Consider the following 10,869-nt stretch of genomic DNA (forward strand, 5'->3'; position numbering starts at 1 on the left):
AAGGAGGAATCCCCAGCACACCTACAGGTTGAGGGATGTCCTCCTCAGCAGCTCAGAGGCTGAGAGAGATCTTGGAGTCATAGTTGACTCCAAGATGAACGTGAACCGGCAGTGCAATGAGGCCATCAACAAAGCCAATCGCGCCTTGTCGTGTATTAGCAGATGCATGACCAACAGATCGAGGGAGGTGATGCTCCCCCTCTGTGCAGCACTAGTCAGGCTGCAGTTGAAGTACTGTGTCCAGTTTTGGGTGCCGCACTTCAAGAGGGACGTGGAAGATCTGGAGAGGGTTCAGAGGGGGGCCACTCACATGATTAGTGGTCTCCATGAAAGACCCTACAAGGAGAGGTTGAGAGATCTGGATCTCTTCAGCCTATAGAAAAGACGGCTGAGGGGTGACCTTGTGGCTGCCTATAAATTTATCAGGGGAGGACAGCAGGAGATTGGGGATGCGCTGTTTACCAGAGCACCCCAGGGAGTAACTAAGAATAATGGGTGCAAACTAGTGGAGAGTAGATTTAGGTTAGACATTAGGAAGACATTTTTTTACAATAAGGAAGAATTTTTTTACAATAAGGGTGGCCAGAGTCTGGAATGGGCTTTCAAGAGAGGTGGTACTGTCACCTAACTTGGAGGCGTGACAGTCAGCTGGCTGGGGTTGTCTGACCTTGGTCCTCTTTCCTGCCAGGGGTAGGGGGTCAGATGCGATGATCCATTGGGTCCCTTCTGACTCTATAATCTATGAATCTATGATACAGGCTGACTTGGACGCATTCTTAAGGTGGGCTGACCAAAACTGGATGGCCTTTAGTACAGAGAAGTGCAAGGTGCTGCACATCAGTAGGAAGAACCCTCAGCATACTTACAGGCTCGGCAGTGCTACGCCTGCTAGCACCACAACCAAAAGGGACTTGGGGGTCTTGATTGACCACAAGATGAGTATGAGCCACCAATGTGATGTGGTGGCAGGCAAAGCTAACCAAACTGGCATGCATCCACTGTTGCATCTCAAGCAAAACCAGGGAAGTCATCCTCCTGCTTTACTTAGTCCTGGTGAGACCTCAGCTGGGTTACTGCGCCCAATATTGGGCCCTCCATTTCAGGAAGGATGTGGAGAAGCTTGAGAGAGTCCAGAGGAGAGCCACTCATATGATCCAAGGCCTGGAGGGAAGGCTGTACGAGGAGAGGCTGAGGGACTTTTCAGTCTGGAGAAGAGAAGGCTCAGGGGGGACTTGGTGGCAGCCTACAACTTCATAAGAGGGGTACATCAGGACCTGGGAGAACATCTGTTCACCAGAGCTCCCCAAGGGATAACAAGGTCTAACAGCCATAAACTCCAGGAAGGCTGATTTTAGACTGGATATTAGACACAAGTTCTTTACGGTGCATGTGTCCAGGGTCTGGAACAAACTTCCCCCAGAGGTGGTGCCAAGCACCTACTCTGGATTCCTTCAAAAAAAACAGCTGGATTTATTTCTTGTTGGGGTCACGTGATCCCAGCTGACTTCCTGCCTATGATGGGGGTGCTGGACCTAATGATCTCTTGACGTTCCATCCAGCCGCTAATGCCTAAATCCAAGATCATAGATTTTATAGACACCCAAATTCCATCACATCCCATTTCAGGTAACTAAGTCCCCTTATGGGTCTGGGCCTTAGTGATTATTATCCTGAGTAGTTTCACTAGGCTGAGTGGGACTGTTTGTTAATGGTAGAAAGCCCTATATCGGGGTGGTGGTTCAACTTTTTTTGGTTGGTGTACCCCTGGCAGCCAGTCAAAGCATGGAGTCCGTCAGCGGGGTGGGGGTCCCCCTGGCGGGGGAGCAGGGGAGTCCCCTGCACACAGCAGTGAAACCAGAAGCACCAGTGGCAAAACTGGAAGTGCCCCCGCTTCTCTGCGCCACTGCTGCATACCCCCTGGGGCCTTCCCAAGTGCCCCCAGGGGTACGTATAACCCTGGTTGATAACCCCTGCCCTATATGAATAGTCAGTTTACAGAATATTGAAGCACTATGCTGTAACATTTCCTTTTTACAATTTTTTTTCTACCTTCTTATTGCTTTGTGTATTAAATTCTTCAGTCATTGCCTAAAAATTAGCTTTGATCCCAGGTTTTTTGCCGTATTTGTATTTTCATTTTGTATATGCTGATTTTTAATTCCATAATAGCTATAAGATATAGGAGATTTTATTTACTATTTTAAGCCTTCAGTACTTCAGCTTTTGATCCAGAGGCAGATACCATTGAGCATCAGATACTCTTGATCTCAGCAGGACTGAAATGCTGAAACTCTGGGAAAACCATGGTGGCCACACTTAAATGAGCAAAAAAATGTGGGAAAGTTAGAGCAAATATGTCAGTATTTAATGCAGGATGAATATTCAAGGAACATGGTCTGTAGTTCATATTTATAGCTCCAGAATAAAGTGTGTGTGTGGGGGTGACGCACATTATAAATGCATAATCAGATCTATTTTCTATTTAACCTTGATCACTTGTACTTTAACGCAGAAACTGATTTAAGGGTTTTATGTTGCAAAAATAAGGATGGTGACTCTGCTGAGGTAGCGAACATGGAGTGCAGTAACTGGAATGCACCAGGAATGAAGGGTTTGGTCAGTTGTGCAGTCAAGTTATGAATAATTACGGCATTACAAAGAAATTGAATTCCAGCAGGGAAAATGATTGAAAGCACTGACCTAATTTTTCTTTCAGTGCCTGTTTGTATTCCAGGAAGACATGGCTCTAAACAAATACTAAATAGTGTTGGCTGGCTGTAACACTGCCCTCCTCCCTACAGCTCCCCCCTCATTGCCATGTTAAAATTTTTCCTTCTGTTTAGTGTGGTTGAGTTGGCAGCTTTTTACTTCTGCCCTATGATTGTTTTCCTATTCAGCAGTTTAGCTCATGCAGCTTGAATGTGCTTCTTAAGGACTGTTGAAGCCGAGCTGAGGGCCATTATCAACTGATAATTACAAACAGAACATGAGAGGTAAATGCAGGCTTCATGCATGCTAAAGCCACAGCATGCAGGGGTGGGATATGTGGATCAGTGTTTGTCCTTTGACAAATGATGACATATCTTAGTTATTCAGTTATTTGTATAAAGAAATGATGTTCTACCTTTCACGTCTTCACACGTTGTGGTCAAACATGGTACAGGTTTGGAGCTGGGGGCGGGGGGGTGGAGTTGTTTTGTTTTTTAAGAGAACAAGGAAGTGAGAAAAGACCTAGGTCTACACAATGCTGAGAAAAGGCACCTTCTGTTTGTTGCCTACAAACATTTAATATGCTAAATGTGTAGCTTCAGCTGCCTAACCTTTTGGTGTAGATCCAGTGCTTCAGAAGCCCAGCTGTTGAAAATTGTTTTGAAGGTTAAATAGCTTTATACCTCATTTGTCTTGTCATAAGTTAAACATTTTATTTTAAAACTCCTGAAACTTCAGTGGCACCATCCATAAATATAGTTTACACCTCCTCCCTAATTTAATGTATTTCTAATGGCTGAATGATGGATGTCTCTGTCCAATGAAATGTGTTGAGTTTCCACAGACAATGGAAAGATGCAATTAATGCAAAGTAGAATGTGTGTGGACTAAGCTACAGACTGTTATAGCAGAAATCAAATATGATATGAAGGGCATAAAATAAAGCCAGATGTGTATTGCAAATGGGTAAAAAAAAAACCATACTTTGCATGGTAACAGTTAAGAAAAATTGTCTTTTACGTTCAGCTTTCCAACGGTAATGCATTAATGTCTGAATGTTTGATGGTTTAAGTGTGTTTAGAAGAAACAGTAAAAATATAAAACCCTTCTCAAAAATAGCACAGAGAATTCTAGAGCAGACTCCGGGAGCAGATTGGGTATTAGTGCCTTTTGGCAACATGACTTGGAACAGATCAAGGGGATTTTTAGGGCTTGCTTTTCTTCTTAAAATCACCTATGTTATTTTAACTAGTTTGTTAGCTGGGAAGCATTGCAACTTAAACTGTGGCGTGTGCAGGCAGTTCTTGACTTGCAACGTTTCTAGTTGCAACGAATGGCACTTACAACATTTATAAATTGAAACCCTGTTTTGACTTTCTGATGTCAGTTTCTACTTTACAATGCTTGATCTGACGTGATGCCATGCCAGTGAACAAGTTTGTTGTGTCACCAGTGTCCCTGGAGAACATCTGTCCAAACTTCCTTGGACACTTTCTTTAAGAAAGCAGACACAACTCCAGAAACACCTGGAGCCAAGACTCCTGAGAAGACTCCAGCTAAGAGCCCTTCAAAAATTCCAGCAAAGACACCTAAAAGAAGTCCTTTCAAATCAATATGATTGCTATTTCATAGACATTAGGGCTGGAAGGGACCTCAGAAGATCATCGAGTCCAGCCCCCCATCTGAAGGGCAGGAAGTCAGCTGGGGTCATAGGATCCCATCAAGATAAGCATCCAATTTACTCTTGAAGGTGTTCAGTGTAGGTGCTTGAACCACCTCCGACAGCAGGCTGTTCCAGACCTTGGGGGCTCGGAGAGTAAATAAATTCTTCCTTATGTCCAGCCTGAAATGGTCTTGCGGTAGTTTATAACTGTTCAACCTCGTCATCCCTTGGGGCGCTCTGGTGAACAAACGTTCCCCAAGAAACTGGTGGTCACCCCTGATAAACTTATAGGTGGCCATCAGGTCACCCCTGAGCCTGAGCTTTTCCAGGCGAAAGAGCCCCATGGCTCTCAGCCTGTCATCGTAAGGTCTGTTTTCCTGACCTCTGATCATGCGTGTGGCTCTTCTCTGGACTCTCTCAAGCTTCTCCACATCCTTTTTGAATTGTGGAGCCCAAAACTGGAAGCAGTACTCCAGCTGCGGCCTCACCAAGGCCGAGTACAAGGGGAGAATGATGTCCCGGGATTTGCTTGAGAAGCATCTATGGATGCAAGCCAGCATTTTGGTCACTTTACTAGCTGCAGCATTGTATTGTAGGCTCATGTTCATCTTGTGGTCAATGATGACCCCCAAGTCTCTTCCGTAGTGCTAGCCAGCGTAGCACTGCCAAGCCTATAAGGATGCTGCAGATTTTTCCTCCCAAGGTGGAGAACCTTGCATTTACAATATAAATACATTATGTAGCTATATTATTCATCTATAATGATTGAGTACAAAATTCTGGGTTATTTTTGGTGAAAATAGGGTATCGGGCCCTCATTCAGGAACGAATCCCCCATTTATAACACTGTTTCCTATTGGAAAATCAGTTCTGAGTTATAACATTTTGACTTAAGACACAATTTTCAGGAAGCAATTGTCATAAGTCCGAGGACTGCCTGTACATACAAGCAAAAAGTATGTTTTGTGATTTCCAAGGCAGGCTGAATTTCAGCATCTTCCCAAACCCCACTCATCTTCTGTCTCTTCTTCCCGGTTAAATTTTCTGCTCACGTTCTCTCTTCTATGCATACAAACTTTACTGTGGACTTCTGTTGGTGGGAATTTTCTTCAGTAACCAGAGCTAGTATGCTGTTTCTCTTTTCCAGATATTTTTCCTGCTGCTTCTCTTAGTCTATTGACACTTTTATATCCAGGGTTCCTGCCATGCCCAAATGAGCCTTACATCCAGTAGTGGCACTGAATGTTACTGTGCACCAGTCAGACTTTAAAGACAATTTAAAACTTATCTCATGGTTATATGTTGTGTGTGTAGAGTTTAGTTTTTACACTAATAGCCTTACATAGCTTTTCAGGACCACATAAGAATGTGATAGTCTTCTCAATTAAGTGTAGATTTCCACCTTGCACAGGTCAGCTGTAATTATTTTTCCAAAAATAAATGTTAAGTCTAAAAAAATATGGCTGACACTCACTTTGAAGGAAGGCTCTTTAGGACTGTAAAAAGACTCTTTCCTTTTATCCTCCACTGCTTTTTGAGGTATATTTCAATGAATGTTTGGCTCTACTTATTCCCTTTGAACTAAAATAAACTTTCAGTTTAAGTTATGAGACTTCAGGAGAGCTTAATCATCTGGAGTCATTTTGTTTGCAAATACAACTGATAACCAAAACCTGCACAACTCATTGGAATTGAGGGCAAGGATGAGTGCAACCAGCAAACTAAAATGTCTCTTTGGAAGTCATGCTTTTTTGTTTAGAAAAGTTAATTTTTCTCTTAAACATGCTATGACCAGTCTCCCAGAGGCTGTGATTGGCTTTCACTGCCTGTGCCAAGTTCTCTGTTCTGTTAAAGTTTTCTATTAAAAACAAAATGGAAAGAATTTTATAATAGCAGTTCACTAAAACATAGAATTGTATATCTGCATTGTAGCAAAAATGGGTTCTAAGCTATATAAACTGAGCTCCACATTCCAGTTTCTGATATACGTTGAGACAAAGCAAGTCTGTAGAAGCCTATCCAAATGCCTGTTGGCTCTTATTACTTCCTTTTTAAGATATGTTTTTATTACTGTAGCATCTAAGAACCTCAGTCTTGAACTAGGACTTGATTGTGCTGGGCAGACATAGAACAAAGATTGCCCCAACCCCACAGAGCTTTCAGTCTGTGAATGAGGTAAACCAACTGATGGGTAAAGACAATGAATTACAAAGAAATTAAGGAAGCATTAGCATAACAGGCAGCCATCTCAGCACATGAGTAGTCCAGGCATTGTCAGTAGTTCTTTTTATTGTTGTTGTTTTTGTTATTATAGGCAGCAAAAAAGATTCTTTTAAAGGGTTTTTGGAGGACAAAACATAGTGTCACGGGTGTTTATAGAAAGCTGCTTCCAATTGTGTTTTAGTTTTATGTATAATACTGAATGAGAGTACTTAACACTAGGCTGCAGTTTAATAGGGTGAGGTCATTGGTGTAAAGATCACTGATCCAAAAATGCCAGGATTCGGATAAATGATTTTAGTTTTCAGCTAAAATAGAAGATAATATATTTTTTAAAAAACAAGGAGTCTGTGAAATACCTGAAGTAACTAAAACAGATCTAGTATTCTGTATAGCTTTAAAAAGATGAATATTGGGGCTTATTCTAATTCCGCAAGCATAAATATGTTAAATTTGCATACAGAAACCTTATTCTAAACCTTTTTTCATCTTAATCACCCTTCTGGATACAGTTGTAATGGGGCTATACAGTAAGGCTGTGCGAAGCTTCGGGTGGTGATTCGATTCGGAGGAGATTTGGCCCAATTTGGGGGCCAAATCTCTGAATCTGAATTCAATCAGGGGACCAGTTAAAAGGCCTGAATCAATTCAAAGCTCTCTGAATCTTCGGAAGAGATTCGGAGAGCTTTGATTCGGGCAGTCCCCAGTGGCTGAAGCAGGGAGCTGCAGCTGGACTCTGAGCTGGGGAAGGGGGGGGCTGGAGGGCGGGGAGAGGACCATTGGGGGACCCCTGCCAGTCCCCCCCGCTCTCTCAGCCGCCCCATGGTTGCCCCACCTGCTGCATCTCCCAGCCCTTTAAAGAAGAGCCTCAGTGCTCGTTGGAGATTCGGCCGAATCAATTCAGGACAGTGATTTGAATCGCCGAAGTGAATCACTGTCCCCCCGAATCAGCCAAATCCGAAGCTAATATTAAGTGCTTTGCACAGGTCTATTGAACAGTTCTTTTGTTAAACATATTTAGATATATGCTGTACTCCTAAATGATGACATGATCTCTTCTACTGTTAGTGGTTTTTTTTCCTTTTTATTTTTGTAGGCTGTGAGGATATTATTGCTGAAAGCATCTCACTAGACACCTTAATTGCCATTCTCAAGTGGAGTTCACAGCCATATGGTTCCAAGTGGGTACACCGTCAAGCACTGCATTTCCTCTGTGAGGAGTTTACCCAGGTTATGACTTCAGATGTTTTCTACGAGCTGAGCAAGGACCATCTGCTGACTGCTATCCAATCTGACTACTTACAGGTGATCGTTTTAACATATTTTTATTCAAAATCTAGCTAATTCATATTTTGAAGCAGGCTGCATTGTCCATTTATCAGAAGCCTTTATCTATATCTATATCGATTATATAGATATATAGATAGATATCTATATATAGATATATAAAAAGATCTTAAAGGAAAAGAATGAATGTTAACTTTATTACATTTTTTTAAACTAAAAAAAGCAGAGGTAGTGATTACGGAAAAGTATTTCATTTTCTGGGTTTGTAACCCAACCTAATCTGATCGTATGAACTGCTCCTTGAAAGCCTAATAATAGTCTGGAAACAGCTGCAAATTATTTTAAGTGAAACATTCCTAGGTTTAATTTTTGCCTTGCCTGTTTAGATTTCTGTGGAAATTACATAGTAGTAGTCCTTCTGGTACAACAACATGCATCTTAGCAAGAAAAAAACCAATGAACAGCTAATCGTACAAAAAACCCCAAACTTATTTATTCTGGAATGATTACAAAATATCCCTTGCCTTTAACCAGTACAGATTCCATTTTCTAGTGGCTTTTTACTATCAGGAAAATTATATTCTTATTGGCCAGTGAAAAACTGGCAAGTTTTTTGTCCCTTTGAGAGAGTATTGCTTTCAGTGGTGACTAGACAAGTAGCTTCTGCAAGGGCTTTTTTTAAATTGTAATTGTGCCCACTTCTGTTTTTCTGATGTATAAAATATTTAAATTTTTTTTGTCTTAAACATTTCTGCTTTTGTGTGGTTTTTTTGGTTTTTACCTTAGAAGTAACAATAGTGGTAAATAATTCTGGTCTTCCTTGAGGATGTTTTCTTCACTTTTCCACAGTAATTGAAAGGCACAGAAATATTTAGAGCTTCAACATTTCTCTAAAACAGGAACGTCCACCTGATGGTCCACAGGCCACATGCTGTCTGTGAGGGATCAGGATACGGCCTCCAGACTCCTACCCAGCTACCATTGCCCCTTTTGTTGCAGCAACAGCCAGGGTCCTGGGGCTTCCTGTCTCTCCCCCAGCTTCTGTTGCCTGGCCCAGTCCTCAGAGCAAGGGTATGGTGGAGCACTTGTGGGACAGAGGCCTCAGGGGGGTTGCAGGTGAGGCAGGTTGCTGTGCCCTGCCCTATGGTGTAGTGGGGTGAAGCAGTGCCCAGTGTAACACGGTCAGGGAGCGCCCAGGATTTGAATTACACTGCGACTGTTGGGGGAGAGTGGGAGGGGGAAAGAGGGGAGGAGTTTTGCACAAAAAAAAAGGGCTGCCCATCACATTGCCCTAATAAAATCAGAGTGTGTGCCCCCCCTGCCCCCGTTATGATTTTCAAAACTTATAGGAGGGCTCTTGTCTCTTATGGGGGGGCTCAGCCCCCCAGGCTCACCTATAATTTAGACCCTGGGAGTGCCTGCTTGCGTGGTATCCCATGCACACTAGGAGACAGTGGGCCATGCTAATGCAGCTCCCAGATGCTTAAGTTGGATAGCGCTGCTCTAAATGTTCATTAATCATTTAAATGAATATTTGTTAACACCTGTTGAACAAAAATTCATGCAATCTTACTTAAAAACCTCCTTTTTAGTGAAATCATTCCTTTAGTTCCCTTTTCATCATGCAGAACCTGAATCCTAGTGGGTAAAAGTGAGCAGGAGAAGTTCTGGCCAGGGGGGCAGATACTTTTACCTTCTTAAACTGAAATTACTTATTCAGAATATTCTTTAGGTCTGAGCTTGCTCAGTAGCCTTTAATTTTCTCTTTCCTTCCAGGCAGTTCCATTTGCTGTCAGCAAATGTGAGAGCTAAATCTGTAATTCAGAGTACTTAAGCACCATTATGTGCAGTTGATGATCACTGAGCAATACATGCAGTATCTATGTGCTTCCCTTCTCCCTGACTTAAAGCCTTGAGTGATTCAAACCACTGCCAGTCACAGTTTTAGTAATACTGCACAGCTTGGTGCTTGGAATTATTTGTGTAACTTATGTGGTTTATAAAAAAAAAAAAAAGCCCTTCTTTCATCTTGAGTGTTGTCTTAATATCCCAGACTAAGGTGGTAGGTTCTTTTTAGTTTGGCTTTGTGTTTATCCTTGAAATCATAGTTTGGCTATAATACACTACAAATAAGTGATCCCTTAGGAAGCATCTGAGACTTGATAAGTGTTTTAAAAAAGCTATTGCTAAAGATCCATTTCAGTTTAATGAATGCGTTTATCCTTAGAAGAAGGTTCTGGTTGCATACAACAGTGTCAGACCTTTAGAATCATAATATTCAGGCTATATTTATAGACTACAGTTCTGCAGCACAATTGGCTGCCTCCATTTCAGATGTATAACTGGGGATAGATTTTTCAGAGACTTTCTCATGGGTGAGGAACATGTATTCCTACAGTCTGCAGAGCAAGCAGGGAAGATTTTTGGAGCTGATGACTCGAGACAATGCCACGTTCCTCTTGAGTGATCTGGAGGACGGAAGTCTTGCCCCAGCCAGCATACATTTGAAGGGTGGGACAGATGTTTTAAGACTGTTGAGAAAACCACAAAGCAATCCCTTCTCACAGGCTCTTCTACCTTCAAGGCCTCGAGTGCCAGGGAAGGTGCCAGCTTCTGCAGTCTTAATGATTATTAAACAAATCCTTTGTTTTTGGTGACCCTATATCACTCCTCATCCTGTGCAGTCGGTATCCTTTAACATAACCCTTGCAGAGGGGACTATGCAATAATAGATCACATCCCTTTCTGTGGAGAAAAAAACCTTAGCTTTCCACCCTCCACAGGGTCCTGCAGGAGGTCATAGTGTCCTATTTTCCTCAAGGAGATGTGCAGGATGTGTGTCTGTAATGGTGGAAGTTGCTGGTTCTGCAGGGTCTTTTGTTTTTCAAATGCTGGTCTTGTCTCTGTTCCTGGGTGAGGTCCATGGTTCCTGGATGAATCAATGCGAGGTGATGGCCCAGTTGTTACAGGCCATTCAGTAGAGGCCTGCT

General features: G+C 42.4%; 1 protein-coding gene across 1 annotated transcript in view; it reads left to right on the top strand.

The window, feature by feature from the left end:
* Positions 1-10,869, top strand: part of BTBD7 (BTB domain containing 7) — a 74,770-nt gene that overhangs the window by 32,951 nt on the left and 30,950 nt on the right. The window contains exon 3 of the mRNA XM_019518634.1: positions 7,689-7,897. Coding sequence (XP_019374179.1) covers positions 7,689-7,897 — 209 coding nt within the window. The remainder of the gene's footprint in view (positions 1-7,688; positions 7,898-10,869) is intronic.

The sequence above is a fragment of the Gavialis gangeticus genome, unplaced genomic scaffold (assembly GCF_001723915.1).
Source record: "Gavialis gangeticus isolate Ggan-Ray unplaced genomic scaffold, GavGan_comp1, whole genome shotgun sequence".
In the NCBI taxonomy this organism is placed as follows: domain Eukaryota; kingdom Metazoa; phylum Chordata; order Crocodylia; family Gavialidae; genus Gavialis; species Gavialis gangeticus.